Source organism: Zootoca vivipara, chromosome 6, assembly GCF_965207765.1.
Source record: "Zootoca vivipara chromosome 6, rZooViv2.hap1.1, whole genome shotgun sequence".
Lineage (NCBI taxonomy): Eukaryota > Metazoa > Chordata > Lepidosauria > Squamata > Lacertidae > Zootoca > Zootoca vivipara.
The window spans coordinates 59,673,095-59,689,121 of NC_142589.1; the positions used below are offsets into that span (position 1 = coordinate 59,673,095).

Sequence of the window (16,027 nt, forward strand, 5' to 3'; positions counted from 1 at the left end):
TGAATGTTATTCAAATGTGCGGTGTGTATGAAGCCAAAGATAGCTTCCAAAAGTGGGGGGGCCAATGAGAAGAAGATCTCAGTTCAATGACAGGTTCATACGGGAAGGGGTGGTTCTTTCAGATATCTCTTCATTTTGGCACTGTCAAGCTGATTCCTATCCTCTGGCTTCCACTCTCCCCCTCCACTCCCTTTCTCTTGTAAGTCTAGTATCTAAGATTGTAAGCTTGAAGGCAGGGCAGGTGTCTTCATTTTGATTTGTGTGTGGCACCTAATTACTGTAGGCGCTCTGGAGGTTATTATTATTAATAATAAGGTGAGACAGAAACTATTATGCTGTATTCTGGACTCTTTTTTTTTTGTTCTTCAGACACAGCTAATCATTCTTGTCTGAAAATTAGATCGTGAAAATTACAGAAACTTGCTTTCCAGAAAGTGTCCAGGCCATATTTCAGTTAAATAGTGCCCCAAAGGCTTTTTTTAAAAAAAATATTTCAGAAAGCTCAGTGTGTGTGCGTGCTGATTGATCAGATTGTGTTAGTGTTGCATGAAGCCTGAGACTTCTACTTTGGGTCTTTGTTTCGGCTTTGTTTTTCATCTGTTTCTATTGATGGGATTTTGTCTTTTCCATTTGAATTCCCTCCCCCCTCCAACCTCATTGGTTTTTTTAAAAAACAAAAACAAAAAAAAACTCAGCCACCTTGTGGGATGTTTTTTGGGCAGAGAGTAAGGGCTGGTCAATGAGTCGTTTTGGGTTTCTTTCAGCTTCTCATTTTTCTAACCTTAACTCCAGTTCTCTACCTTTCCACATCATTTTTTTCAAGCCTCCTCATGAAAATTCACTGGCAAATTTCTCTGAATATGTGGATTTTTTGCAAAGCACTATTCCCTACCATAATTCTTTCTTGTACGTTGTATTCACTAATATTACACATTTTTATACAAACTTCACCCCAGTTATATGCATTTCTGTGCACATTAGTTGACTATAGAGAACTGCATTGCAAAATTCAGATGAGTGCAGATTTTGAAGGATGAGGATGCTGCAGTTTGAGTATTTCCTTCGCTGCTTAGCCGCTTTTAACCAAAGGGGAAGACATTGGGAGGATGCTCATAGGTCCCCTCTGTCTTGTCCAGCCTTCCTCAACCATGTGCCTTCCAGACATTTTGGCCAGGGCTGATGAGTGTGTGGTCCAAAATATCTGGAAGGCAACAGATTGGGGAAGGCTGGTCTTGTCCTAATCTTGCAAACTGGGGCATGCATTACGGTACTTAGAATCATAGAACTGTAGAGTTGTAAGGGACCCTGAGGGTCATCAAGTCATGAATGCAAGAATCTCAGCTAAAGCATCCTTGGCTTGGATGAATCTCCACCACTCCCCTCCTTGATAAGTCTACAGCAACGAACATGGTGGAAAACTAAGTTTCTCTTCTTCCTTCCAGGTCTGAAAAGCTGTTTGGTTTCAGGCTTCCGAGGCAATGAAATCACGTATCTCAAGCCACAGGCTGACTTGGAAACCCAGCCCGTCCTGTTTATTCCAAACGTCCACTTTTCAAACCTCCAGAGATGTGGAACGGTAAGTCCCCCCCCCCCTTACCATGGCCAGCCCTTCCATGAGACACCAAGGAGAAGTGGCTGTGGCAACTTCTGGGTTCTGGAGAAATCTTATGAGAGCCATGTGAGGCCTCCACGTGATCTCATGGGGCTCTCACGTGATCTTGAGCTGTTACCGCACAATCATGCTGGAACCAGGAAGTCGCAGCCATGTGACCCTGGTAAGCAGGACCAGCGACACACAGCATGTGGGCAGGGAACCTCACCTCGGGCAGCAAAATGCGACAGGAACTCCCTCTGCATATTGCCTTCAAATACCTCTTAAGGCAGTGAAGCATCCTGCTGCTACAGGAAGGGAAGGAAGCCACCATTAATGATGCCATTATCTTCATTTAATTTAGGCACCGAGACTAAATTTTGGTTTATTCAAAGGAATGTTTCAACTGCAAGAGTAGGGATTCTGGGAGAAGAGGCAAGCTGTTTTAATTGGGGACGGGGAAGCTGCGACCCTTCAAACGTTGTTGGATTCCAGCTCCGATCATCCCTGGCCATTGGCCAATGTTGGCTGGGGCTGATGGGAGTTGGAGTCCCACAACATCTGGAAGGCCACAGATTCCCAGCCTTGGTTTAAAAGCTGCACTGCAAATTTTGTGTGAAGCAAAAAAGAGATACAGCAGTGCAAGGCATAGCATCAAGAAAGTGACTGATTGAGGGCAGTTCTACACACACCCCACACCCCGTGGACTTCTGTTCTGTTCTTTAAAAAGAAGAAGAGAGAATTTGTATTTCCCCTCTCCCTGGAAACCCTGGGAACTTAACTGTGTAATGGAGATCCGTGACAGAACTTGTCATGCCCTGAAAATGCAATTCCCAGGATTCTGTGGGGGAAGCCATGAATGATAAACTAGTTTAAAACTAAACCTAAGTTTGGAGTGTAGATATCTGCTCACTGTCTCTTCTAGGATACCTAGCGAGGAAAGTGCAGGCTTTGAGGAGGAATTTAAAAGCCAAAATGGATTCATATAAAGATGTGAGGAGATTAGAGAGCAGGAGCAGAGAGTGTCTGGCCACAGAAGCACAATTTAAGCAGGGGAGGGAGAGGGTTGAAAGGTCTACTCTCAGATAGGTTGATGATTAAATTGCAAAAGCAGGGTGCTCTAAGATGATTTGCTGTGGGGCTGTTCTATTTTCTGGATGTTGTTTTTGAACCTCACTGTAACCATAACATTATAAATACAGTTACCCCCCCCCTTTTTTTTAAAGCCAAGGAATCAGTACCTTGGGCATGCATATCTAATATGTACACCCCATTTATCTGTTTATTATATCTGTAGTCATTCAGAGTGTAGAACTAGAGATACAGACAGACAGACAGACAGACAGACAAACAGACAGACAGATGGAGACCTGCTTAATTATCACATAGGCTGGTTTTCAATGCTAGTCCTACTCAGAGTAGACCCACTAAAGTTAATAGATGGGACTAACTTAGATTCATTACTTTCAGGGGATCTATTCTGAGTAGGACTTGGGTGAATACAACCCACAGAGTCTGAAGCTGATGTCCTTCTGAGAGGCCACAATACTTTTTGCCCCAAAAATCCCCTCCCCCATTTCCCCTTTCTTTTTCCCATTTGTATGAGGCTGCGTTTTTAATTATTAATTCTTAATTTTAATGTATTTAGTCTTGTTGTTGAGTTGTATTATAACTACCATAGTTGTTTTATATTTGGTGTTAGCCGCTCTGAGCCTGGCCTTGGCTGGGGAGGGCGGGGTATAAATAAAATTTTATTATTATTATTATTACGGTATTATTATTATTATTATTATTATTATTTATACCCCGCCCATCTGGCTGGGTTTCCCCAGCCACTCTGGGTGGCTTCCAACAGAAATATTAGAATACACTAATTTCTTAAAGATTAAAAGCTTCCCTAAACAGGGCTGCCTATTATTATTTATTTATTTATTTATTTATTTATTTATTTATTATTATTAAAAGTATGGGGCATTTTAAATATCTAATCTTTTAATCTTTTCCCCCCAACAGGCATTACCCACCGCTGGTGTTCCACATGACTCTAGCAGGTACAATATATGCGTTCATCCCCCACTTTGGCTCACCTGTCCAAGATATTCTTGCATAATTAGACAACCCATTGGCCCTAGTCCCACTTCCCATTTTGGTTTTATTTTTATCCCATCTTTCTCTGGGAGTCTTGTCAAGGCTACATAAATCTGATCCAGGCACTGACCAAACCCAGACCCAATTAACTGCAGGACGTTTGCTGTATCAGGTGCCTTCAGCCCTGCGAATCTGATGTCTACCAGATCTTGAGGTCCCTAATGGAATAAATGCAGGATATATAAAAGTGGTGAAATATAATGTTGGTAGGACATTCTCTGGAGTGAGAATCCCATTGAAACCGAACGAACAGGAGTTATGCTGAAGTGCTGTGAGACTGAGGGCAAGGATATATATGCTGGGTTGTGTCCAACTAAGCTCAACTCAGAGTAGACCCATTGAAATGGATGAACCTAAGTTAGTAATGTTAATTAACTCCAGTAGGTCTACTCTGAGCAGGACTTGTACCATGAACTCTGCCACAACCTAGCCTTCCAGAAGGAAATGGTTGGAGATGCAGGAAGAATGCTCAGCATCATTGGTGTCCTTACCTGTTGGACAATGTGAGGAATTGGGGTGGCCAGAGAAGGAGACCAGAGGGACCCTCTCCATGGGGCACAATCCACTAGGACATTTTCTGCACCAGCCCTGTGGAAATGAATGAAAACTGTGTTTTTGTTTTTGTTCTTTAACAATGCATCAGTACTGGCATTTCAATCACTTAGGAGCAGCCATTTTGTTTCTGAATGCTGGTGCCCACCCTGGGATCTTCTGAACTTTCATTTTCCTCACTCAGGTTGCCTTTAAAGAGGAGCTGCCCTTCATTTCCTGATGAATTTGACCCTTTAGCTTCAAAGCAAGCCAAAGAGGAAGACCCTCAACGAGGTAATATTGCTATCAGAGATTACGCACACACACATACCCCCACCCCCACCCCAAGCTATAGACAAAGAAACAACAACCTCAGGTGGAACAGATGAGGAAAGAGCCTTGTGGGCTTACAAAATGTGAGGGAATAAACAGCAAGTGCCCATGAAAAATGGCGCTGAAGGCAAGGCCTAGAAAGGAGACCTCAACGTGAGGATCTTATCATGGGACAACTAACTGGCACTTCCAAAGTTTCAGCAGACTGCAAGAACAGGAGCTCTGTTTTTAGTATGACTGTACACACATTGCCATTTACCGTATTTTTCCGTGTATAACACGCCTCCGTGTATAAGGTAAAGGTAAAGGGACCCCTGACCGTTAGGTCCAGTCGCAGACAACTCTGGGGTTGCGGCACTCATCTAACTTTACTGGCTGAGGAAGCCGGCGTACAGCTTCCGGGTCATGTGGCCAGCATGACTAAGCCGCTTCTGGCGACCCCTATTTTGGGGGACTCCAAATTAAGGAAATGAGAGTTGTTGAGCTTTTGGCGGGGATTGCCCACAGTTGTTGAGCTTTAGGGGGGGATTGCCGAAAAATGCCCGCCGAATCCACCAATCATCCACCAGCAGCCGCCAATCGCCCGCCCAATTGCCACAGCAGCAGCCAATCGCCAGCAGGCATTGCCTCACCCACCAATCACCCACCTAATCGCCGCTGACAATACCCTGCTCGTGGCTGCAACCAATCGCCCGTCCCCCATCTGCACTATCCGTGTATAAAGAAAACATTGTCTTATAGATGGAAAAATATGGTACTGTGGCTCCAAGTGTGCTCCCAACACTGGTGTTTGCAGCCGGGTACACATGACATTACCCACAATCTATATCTATCCCGTAGTTTCTTGAGAAATACTGCTGCTTGATGCGATTTCCATCAAACCAGTTTCTATCCCATTTGAAAGCCTAAGCCACATTAACTGAGGTGTGTACATTTGAGACAGCTTTTGTACCTGTGCAGATGACAACACATGCACAGATGACAGCTTCACAGAATAGGAGCTTGGGCTGGGGAGCTGCAAGTGAGTGTGGGGAAACCAATCGGAGGGGGAGACAACCTCACTGCGTTTTAAGCCAGTAATGCATACATAGCCCTAATTTCATAAGAAACGAGAGTATAGATATAAATTGTGGCTAACACTGTGTGTACATCGCATCCAAAAACAGTGGCAAGAGGGCACGGGATGCAGAGTAAACAAGAGCATATATGTAGCCTCTGTGTGGTTAGAAATGACCAAATCTTGAAGGCTGAGCCCGCACGTGACAGCTGTCTGTTTCATACATTTCAGTCTTGCTCTATGTACGAAGAGAATCGGAGGAGGTTTTTGATGCTCTCATGCTGAAGACGCCAGACCTCAAAGGCCTGAGGAATGCTGTAAGTTTTTCCCCATCTCCCCCCCCCCCCCGGCCCGGTCATCTCTGCTACATAAAATTTACTAGGCTACCTAATGAATTAATAGGAAATACTTGGGGGGGGGAGTTGTTGTATTTATACCCCGCTTTTCCTGCAAAGAGCTCAAGGTGGCATAAATGGTTCTCCCCCTTCCCCATTTTATCGCCTCAAAAATATTAGGCTGAGAGACAGTGACTGGTCCAAGGTCACCCAGTGAGTTTCATGGCTGAGTGGGGATTTTGAACCTTAGTCTCCCAGACTCCCAGACACTACATGACATACAGGGCCTCCTTCTGCAGAATCTCCATTGGAAGAGCTAAGAGCTACTTTAAGGCCCCAGCAGGCCCAATGAGGCTTGTGCAGAAGATTTTGTGTTGCTTAAGGGCGTAATGAGGCTTTTCTGCTTTGGTCAGTCAAAGGTCGTGGGCCAGCACTGATGCCAGTAGTGTAGTGCAAGCACTTTTGGGGTGTTATATTTGAATGCATATTGCATATTGGATTACAATATGCTTGTTCTGACCTTGGCCAGTATGGGGCGGCTCTTTTACACAATGCAGAAAGTCTCAGCCAACTACAGCCCCCTGCCAAGTGCATCTTTTTGTTGATGTCGTTTTAATGATGATGACTTTCATATTTTGCTCTGTTAAACGCCCCTTCTCCAATCAGTTTCCCAGGTGGAGAAAGTTTTTCTGGTCAAGCTTTTCTCCTCTGCATCTCACTTCTTTTCCCTTGGGCTGGCTGGAAACTCTCTCTCTCTCCCACCTCTCCCCCCACCCTTCTCAATGTTTGCAGAGCACACAATGCGAAGCATATTTCTGTGATGTCTATCAGCACCAATCCTGATAACCCCAGCTCTTCTTTGCTGAGGTGGGGAATAAAGCAAACAATCGTCTGAAATTATCTGATAGCCGCTTTTTATGGCTGTGCTTTTGTGTGTGTGTGTGTTGGTTTTGCACACTTTTACATTGGGAAAAAACAAACAGCATTTTGGGGGGAAATGTCAATTCACAGAACCGCCTTCTCTCTGCCCAGGTGGCGGCAGAAGCATTCCTTTGGGAAAGCATCAGAAAAGAGATTTCAGGAGAAAGGCTTGGGCTGCTCCCAAATAATTATTTTTATTTTAATCTTATCCTCAGATTTATATACTGCTTTGCTACCAAAACTATTGAAATGGTGTACAATAAAATAAAAATACAAAAGATTACAAGCTCAGTAGGCCAGGGATCTTAGCATTGCTTGCAGCGCTTTCCTTTATTGCTAGAACATTATCCATTGGGGGTTGCCTCTGATAGGGCGCAACAATATTGACAGAATATTATTTTTCTCTTCCAGATTTCAGAAAAATACGGTCTGCCTGAAGAAAGCATCTATAAAGTCTATAAAAAATGCAAGCGCGGGTAAGTGATGGCCCATCCATGTTTACTCTGTGTGGTTTGCTCCACTCTGTAACTTTCTGCACTGTAACATATAGACAGTAGGTGCTGTACTAGAAAACAGGCAAGACCATTTCAGCATGGGAGTAGTCCTTGAGTATGCAGGCTTTAGAAACCAACAGAACTCCTTACCAGCCTTCAGTGCTGTTGTGCTACTGGTTCTGAGGAAGAGTTCTGTGCACCTCCATGAAGAACGTTAAGTCCAGCAGTGCTGGATCAGACTAATGACCTATCTAAATCCAGGACCCAGATTCCCACAGTGGCTAACTCATGCAGGTAAATGCTGTCTCCTGCTGCTGTTCCATGGTAACCAGCATTCATCCTCTGGGTATCAAAGAGCCATCATGATGACTATAGCTGTAACTATAGTACAGCAGGCTTTTGTACCCAGAGAAATATTATCCAATAAAGGTCAGGGCTGTTTCGAACGTGGTGGCAGGTGGTGCTTTTGTCCATGAGCAAAACCTGATAGATCATCACTGGCCGTTTTAAAGTTTGGGGAGGATGTGCAAGACCCGTCTTTTATCTGTATAGTTGTGTTCTTAGAATTTCATTGGTTATATCCACCTGTCAGGGATGCTTCCATTGTGATTCCTGCATTGCAATGGGTTGGATTGGATGATCCTTGGGGTCCCTTCCAAATCTACAATTCTATGATTTCTGCATTTGTTTAAATTGATTTTGACGAAAGTCACTTTGGGTCACTTTTGTGAAGAGAGTGACTAAGAATATCATCATTCTCATGTAGGGAGGGAAGTAATTTTGGCTCAGATCAGATTGCCTAAAGGAAGGTTGGGGATACATCATCATCATCATTATTAAAATCCTGTCTTTCCCAAAAAAAACACCCTGGGACTCAGGGTGGCTTACAAAAACTAAAACAAACACAGATAAAACACAGAAACCTAAAAAACATATAAAAGATAATAGTTTAAATGTAATTAACTATAATAGAATTAAAACAATGTAAAACAAACCTATAAAATCTAGTAAACAAAGCGAGTAAAAACAACACAACACCATGTGAATGAAAGCCCTTTCCTTAAAAGTGATTGCTTCCCAATACCCTGCAGGAATAACAGTGGAAGAACAATAAGGGGAGAGCCAGTCTAGCTTCTCTAGGAAGAGAGTTTTGAAGTATGGGAGTGGCCACCAAGAAAGGTCCTCTTCCGCATCCCCACCATGTTGCCACCCAGGCCCCTCTCTGGCCTTCAGTCCTCTTCCCCAGGCCAACCCCTCAGAAGCCCTGCCCAACACCTTCCTAGAGTGCTTTTGCCTGGCTGAGAAGTATCATGGAACTGGGATATACTGCCTCTTGCTTGCCTGGATGGAGAAATGGCTGCTGGTGGGTAGAAACTACTGGCTTTTGCATAGCTGGTATGTAGCCCAGGGCTGCCCCACCCACTTTGACTCTTGCCCTACCCACTTTTTGTTCTGCCCATGGTTGGCCAACAAAGGAATGCAGCCCTCAGGCTGAAATAGGTTCCTGATCCTTGGGAGCCCTTGGAAAAAGCCAGATGCAGGAGGTCTGCCCATGTCTGTGGGGCGTACAAGGCCTAGCAATCCTCTTGGCTTCTCAGTAGTATGGCCAGATTATCCTATGGAAAAGGAATTACCAAGAAGTGTGTGTATATGTACACAAGTGGAATAACCTGGCTAATTTGTTGGCTTTTTTGTTATCTCCCAAGGTAGTTGCCTGAGGTCTCAACAGGTTTAGCTTATCTCAATCACTAGGGCACCAGTGTTTGTTTCTCAAAGCTAGCAGGGTCAGAGTAACCCTCTGACTCCTAGTGGCAGACAGCACTGGAAAAATGCAGTCTTGGATGGAAAGTGTGTGTTTGTGTGTGATCCCACCAGGGTGACTAATTTTGGTACAGATACAGCACTTAGTTGTTTTAGATGCTATCAACCAAGCCGGAGCATCTGAAGCTCACATTCAATGGGCGTTGCCTGCAGGGACATTAAACTCTGTGAGATCTAATACTGTGACTTTTTGGCTAAAACAGAAAACCATGAGCCAAATATAGGAGCAAAACGAGGCTCATCTTCACCTGGGTCAAAGATCCAGTTTCAACCCCCAACACGCAATTGCACGCACACACACACACACACACACACAGAGAGAGAGAGAGAGAGAGAGAGAGAGAGAGAGAGAGAGAGAAGCTGGCAGCCCTAATGGCTCCTCTCTAGAGGCTTCACCCGAGGCAAAAAACCTGGCTAGCCCCACATAGCTGGCCTATACATTGTTACACTCATCACTAGGATCAATGCCTCCACAATGAGTTTACATAGAATTTGAGCACCTCTTGCCTCTCAATTTGGGGACGCTGGATACCCCGCTCCACCTCAACGTAGCTACCAGCAGAGATAGAACAATTAGCTTTAATCAATGTGACCTTGGGGGAGGTGCGAGGAGTGTCTTGCCTTGCGCCCCAGCTTGCCCCATCAGAGGATTTTGGGCACTGTAGTTTACCCCTCACAAAGTTACCATTCCCAGCAAGCCTTAACAAACAAGTGTCAGCTTAATTGAACAATGTTGGATTTCCAGATGTTAACTATGAACCCTGGTTTCAGGGCCGTCTTAAGCGCCCCTGCCGCCGTGGAGCGATGGATCCCTCCGGTGCCCCCCCCCGTTTCCCAGTGCGGTGGGCGGGTGGGCGCAGCGCGGCTGCCACAGCCGCTGCTGTGCGGCGCCGCGGCGGGCGGACAGGCACAGCGCGGTTGTCGAACCAGCGGACCGAGCGGGCGCAGCTCGCGGCGCCCTCCTGGCGGGCCGCCACCATGGTGCCCTGCGCCACCGGGGGTCTGCCTAGAGCTGGCCCTGCCTGGTTTTGATGTTTTAATTACTCGGTTGGGGGGGGAGCTACAAAATGCAGGCTTACCCCTACAAAGCCCTACAAAAAGATTGCACAACCTTACAGATGGTTTGGAGGGGATCCCAGATTTTGGGGGGTTCATAGTTAATGAAGCCAACAGTGTTGATAACTTATATGATGGGGTGGTGGAGGAATATGCTTTGAATGTGCCTTAAAGGTATCGCTGTGTATGCAGTCTCAGGTAACCGATTTCTGTTTGGGACCTAGCAATCTCTACCTAGCTCTTCCTCCCCAGGCTGAACAATAGAGCAGCTTCCCTGCTGGGCTTAAGGATCTTTTGCATTCCACCTTGCCATTTGAGTCTGGGAGAAGACAAAAGAAAAAGATCAGGGGGAGGGGGCTAGACTGTTGCTAATCTTTTTTTGCTCTGGCCCACCTGCCCCATGTTGTAAGGCAAGGAGCAAGTTTAGCATGTTTGTCATGGGGCGGCTGACCCTTCCTTCCCCTTTCTCCTAATCTTGTTGTGTCTGGAAAACTGCAGCTCTTTCTAGCCCCATGGTATAAGGACAGGAGAGTTCTGTTGCTGTTGCCTCCTGGGGTTTTGTAAGGAAAATAGTGTTCTGTTAGTTTTGCATGGTGCTGCACTGAATGATTCCTCATGGCACCAGACCCTGGTTTCCAGAGAAGTAGATTCTATATTCCTCGGTTGCAGCAAAAGCAACACAGTTTTAAAGTCTAATTTTTTATATTATTATTATTGTATAAACTTTGATGGGCAATATGTGTAAATCTTTGTGTACTGGAGTCCACTTCATCAGATGCATGGAGTATTGGAAGGTATACATAGTTACACACACACACACACACACACACACACACAGAGAGAGAGAGAGAGAGAGAGAGAGAGAGAGAGAGAGAGAGAGAGAGAGAGAGAGAAAGTTAGTTGTGAAGTCAGGGGGGAAATGTAAGCAATTCAGAGTACTCACTGTGTTAAAACTTACATGTATATAAAATTATTACAGAGACCATTCACAGTGCTGTGCATAGCTGCCAAGTCTCCCGCTGAAAAATGCGGGATCAGCAGCGGTGCGGCACCGGAAGTCACTTCTATGCATGTCCGGACATGCGTAGAAGCAAGTTCCGGTGCCGCTCTACCTGATTTCCGGTGCCCAGGCATGGGCGGAGCGGCACCGGAAGTCGCTTCTATGCATGTCCAGACATGCGTAGAAGCGACTTCCGGTGCCGTGCTACCCATGTCTGGGCACCGGAATTCAGGCGGCACCAGGACCCAAAGTGGAGCCTCCCTGGCAGGTAGGAAATCTGGGGGATTTCCGGGATTTTTTTCAATCGGGGCTGCCAGCGGGAAACGGCTTTAAAAACGGGGGTTTCCCGCGAAAAACGGGAGACTTGGCAGCTATGGTGCTGTGTTGATGATGGTATGTACACACCATACCATTTAAAGCACATACACACAAATCCTGGGAACTGCAGTTTACTCTTTACAGAGCTGTAGTTCCTCATACCTTTAACAAACCACAGCTCCAATGATTCTTTGAGGAGAGGATGTTACTTGATGTAAATGTTTTAATTGTTATAATGCTTGTGAGATTGCTGGAAGGAAGGACCTTTGGAAGGAAGGACAGGATATAAAATAAATAAATAAATGTGAACATTTAGTGAACATTCATCCTGGTTAGATGATGTTTCATCCAGCAAGTGTAATCCCACACTTTCCTGTGCATTTTCAGGAAATGGTTTGGTTATACAAAAAAATCCAATTCATTTCATCCTGAAAATAGTGACCGCCGTCTGAAACCACCCTCTGCGTGACATCAACTCTCCCAAATCTCAAGCAGGGGTTTTATTGGCCCTGTGGTCTGATACTCTTCTGAGTGGAGATGCCAGGGATTGAACCTGGAACATTGTACCATCTGAAATGGTACAATCCAAGAAGGACTGTACCATGCATCATTTTTGCCTGTTTGGGTTGTCTTGGATGAGTCCTATACCTCATGGGGAAATAACAGAGTTCCTAGCTTTATGTTTGCCTCCTAATACTTAATGCAGATGTTTCTGCGTGCAAGTACCCTTACTTTGGATTCTTGAAGACAGAACAGTCTTTCCTCACCTGCTGATTATCCTTTCTTGGCTGGTCCCTCCACATCAGTTAATGGGCAAACGTGTGTTTGTGAAAGCACATGTTTGTTGGAATTACTGTACTGTAGGTGAATTTCCAAGCGTAGAGCCCAAAGAGAGGTTTGAGTTTTCCTCTTAGCAATTCTGTGCTCTGAATAGAAATGAGCAAGCTCAGCAAACACAACAGAGACTGGTGTTAAAGGTCTTTCACTTACAGACAAGCTCATTATCCAAATTGCTGTGCAATTAACTGAATGCAAAGTCACAAGCTTATAAATGGAACCACCAAACCCTGACCTGGTCAGCAGCAAACTGAAATGGAAAAAGACCAGCACTCTTGCATGAGATCCCTGGACAACCAACTGCAGCTTTGTGATGGCAGGAAGGTTCAGTACTTCCAACTTGCCCTTGAAAAATCTGCTGCCCCCACTATCATGTCTTCATTAAATGACTCCTCCCTCGGTCTAATAATCCCAATCAAGGAAGAGCTATTATGGCATAATAGCTGGGAATGAGTTGGCAAGTCCTTGATCCAAGTGGCTAGAACCTGGGAAGTTACTGATGACAAGAGACTCAGGTTGCAAAAACAGCACACATGCAAAGCACATTGGCCTGACTCACAGATAATGCTAAGCCATTGTTAGTTTAGGCAAAGTTTGATGTGTTTCAGCATCTGGAAGCTAGCTCAGCAGACTAACCATGGTTTATTCCCTGGCAACAACAAACCATGATGTGAAGCCATAGTTCGCTGATGACACATGGCTAGTTTTAACTATGGTTTGGTATTCTGTCTGAAGCCAGCAGCCTTGTTTAACCATGGTGTGTTTGGCTGCCCCTTTACCAAGCTACAGAGGCATCTTGAAAGCAACTCAAGCTTTGTAGAAATGAGCCATGGATTGTTTGCTCACCTGTGAGATGGCTCGTGGTTTGTTGAACAAACCTTGGCTAAACCAAACCAAGACTTAGCACTATGTTAGAAAGGGCACTTTTTAATATTGTATCATTCCTTCCCAGTTAAGCTTCAGTTGATTATAATCACTGTCTTTGATCACTTTGGCATTTTGTATCCTTCCACTAATGAGCTTGGATGGTGAGCTGGTGTGTGGGTGTGTCAATCACCCCACCTTATCCTCCCAGCAACCCTGTGAGGTAGGTTAGGCAAGCACAGTTGACCCAAAGTCATTCAAAGAGTTTCATGGCTGAGGAAGGATTAGAACTTGGGCCTCCAACACCCTTTCCCTTGCTTCAGATTGGCTCCCAACCAGTGGAAGTTTGCTGCCCTGGTTCCCACATTGCATCAAGCTTGGGCCCAGATTGATGGTGGCGCTAGAAGGGAAGCTACTGTACCCCCTTTTTAAAAAGCACCTGTATGAGGTGGGCGAGGGAAGCCTTTCATCCTGTCAAAGGAGGGTTATCTGACTGACGTGGGTCGGCTTCATCTGCGGAACAGGCAAAGAGGCCCTTCAGTTTTGGAGGGGCAGGTTTTAATTCCATGGGAATGAGCTAGCTGAGGTTTTCCAGAGCGGCTTCTGAAAGAAGCAGCTGTGTCTCTGAACCGCCCCAGGTCCTCCGCAAACCGCAACCCTTCTCCCCTTGCCTGACAGGCGAGGAACATCTCCTCCATTGCCAAACTTTTTCTCCTCTGTTTCCTTGAAGGCCTCCTTGTGAGTGAGATACGATCGAGTATCCCAGGTTCTCCCCCGCACCTCCCAATCAATGCTTGGCAGATGAGCTCATTGCTTTCGTTGGATCCAGTCCAGGGCTTGGGCTGAATAGAGAGGCAAGAGCACTAGAGGGTGTGCCTAATGCAGCCCACAGCTGAGAAGGGCTTTGGAGAAGGGAAAGGAGGCCCTCAGTAGGTTGTGGGTGGTGGCGAGAGCATCAGGCTAGAGCAGGCATCCCCAAACTGCGGCCATCCAACAACAACATCCAGATGTTTTGGCCTGCAACTCCCATGGTCCCTAGCTAACAAGACCAGTGGTCGGGGAAGATGGGAATTGTAGTCCAAAACATCTGGAGGGCCGAAGTTTGGGGATGCCTGGGCTAGGCAGGTGGCGCTGACTAATTCTTGTGTCCCCCCCCCCAACTTCTGTGTTGAGTTCTTGTGGTCTGTGTAGCCTTTATAGGAGGAAGAAGCCAGCACCCAATGCAACCCCAGGGACTGGTTATACCTAAGGAGGTAGACAAGTGAGGGCTGGCCAAGGGCATGCTGAGCTTGGTGGGGCAGTAGCACATCAACCCTAATAGATCAGCCTCCACTGGGCCTGGCAAACTGCATCAGACCTAATGGGTAGTAAGCTGTACAAGTCTGGGATGAACACCAGTTCAGGGAGTATCTTAAAGTGCTCTCCAGTGTGATGCTTTGGTGTGGCTGGCTAGATGCTACTCTTTGCTGTGCCAGACAAGGCACACAGACACCAGGTGGCTTATGGGAGCTAGGCATGAGCGCAGAGCACACCTGACTCTCAGACCATTCCACCTGGAAGCTCCCTCTTTTGTAGCACGTAACCCAGACATCTTTCCTCAGGGGAGCAATTTTGTGCTTTGGAAACAGCAAAAGCAGTAAAATTTATTAGGGGTCGTTATATATAAGCTTTTAATGTTGAATGAAGAGAGTCTCTGGGGTTTGTTTTTTGTTTCTTAAAAAACAACAACAACAACCCCCAAACCACCAGGTACAACATGAGAAAACCCTCTAATTCTTCCGCAGTTACGTGTCCATATAAAATGCCTCTCTCTGTGCACTATAAGGAGAGAGAACTGGTTGCAGTTGAGAAATGTAAAATATGACAATAATCTATCCAGTTCCGACTTTATGGGCCTGGGATTTCCCCCCTTGTATCTGAGGCTGGCTGACATTCCTTGAATTGTAGCTTGAAGGGTGTGTGTGCTCTATGATTAGTGACTTGTTCCTGGTAGGTAAGGGCTAAACCTATACATGGGAGATCTGTGATCAATTTCCCAGATTTATGTTTACTCAGATAGAGTTGCGCGGGGCTGCCAATTTGATTAGAGCAAAGGTCCTGGGGCTGTGTGTATATGTGCATAGCCCTCTCCCCTCCTATACTACATATGCAGGGGTACTGTACTCTCACAGCACTGCACAGAGTAGCTGGAATGGGTATGGGTTTAATTGGAGAAAAGAGCACAAGGGGAAAGGTTAAGCACTCCACCTCCAAGCACTGGTGCTAGCTACAATCAGGTTCAAAGCCCACCACGGACTCTTCACATTTCAATAAAAAAAATAAAGCCAAGAGATCAATTATCAGATCTCCTTTATAATGCTGGTTTGGCAGTAAATGGGTTTTAAGCCCCAAAGTCCATAAATCAAACTTTCATTCATGAAATTATCATTGGTCTTAAGCATGACACTCGTGTACTTAGAAAACATTGTACAACTGGCTTTTATTTTGTGCTTTATTATTATATGATCAAGTGATTTGATGTACTGTGCTTGCCGTGGACATACCAATGAGAAAGCTCAACAAGAACTTTATATAGTCACACACACACACACACAAGAAACCTGGGAACTGTAGTTTACCTGTCACACAGCTGCAATACCTGGAACCCTCGCAAGACTACAGTTCCCAGGCTTCTTTGGGCAAAGAACTATGCTTTAAATGTGCAGTGTGGATGTGATTACC

The 16,027-nt window shown here is 45.5% G+C and overlaps 1 protein-coding gene across 1 annotated transcript in view; it reads left to right on the plus strand.

Annotated features, from left to right (window-relative positions):
- Positions 1–16,027, plus strand: part of GRHL3 (grainyhead like transcription factor 3) — a 52,948-nt gene that overhangs the window by 32,229 nt on the left and 4,692 nt on the right. Inside the window, exons 11-15 of the mRNA XM_035120306.3 lie at positions 1,443–1,576; positions 3,605–3,642; positions 4,476–4,564; positions 5,892–5,977; positions 7,328–7,392. Coding sequence (XP_034976197.2) covers positions 1,443–1,576; positions 3,605–3,642; positions 4,476–4,564; positions 5,892–5,977; positions 7,328–7,392 — 412 coding nt within the window. The remainder of the gene's footprint in view (positions 1–1,442; positions 1,577–3,604; positions 3,643–4,475; positions 4,565–5,891; positions 5,978–7,327; positions 7,393–16,027) is intronic.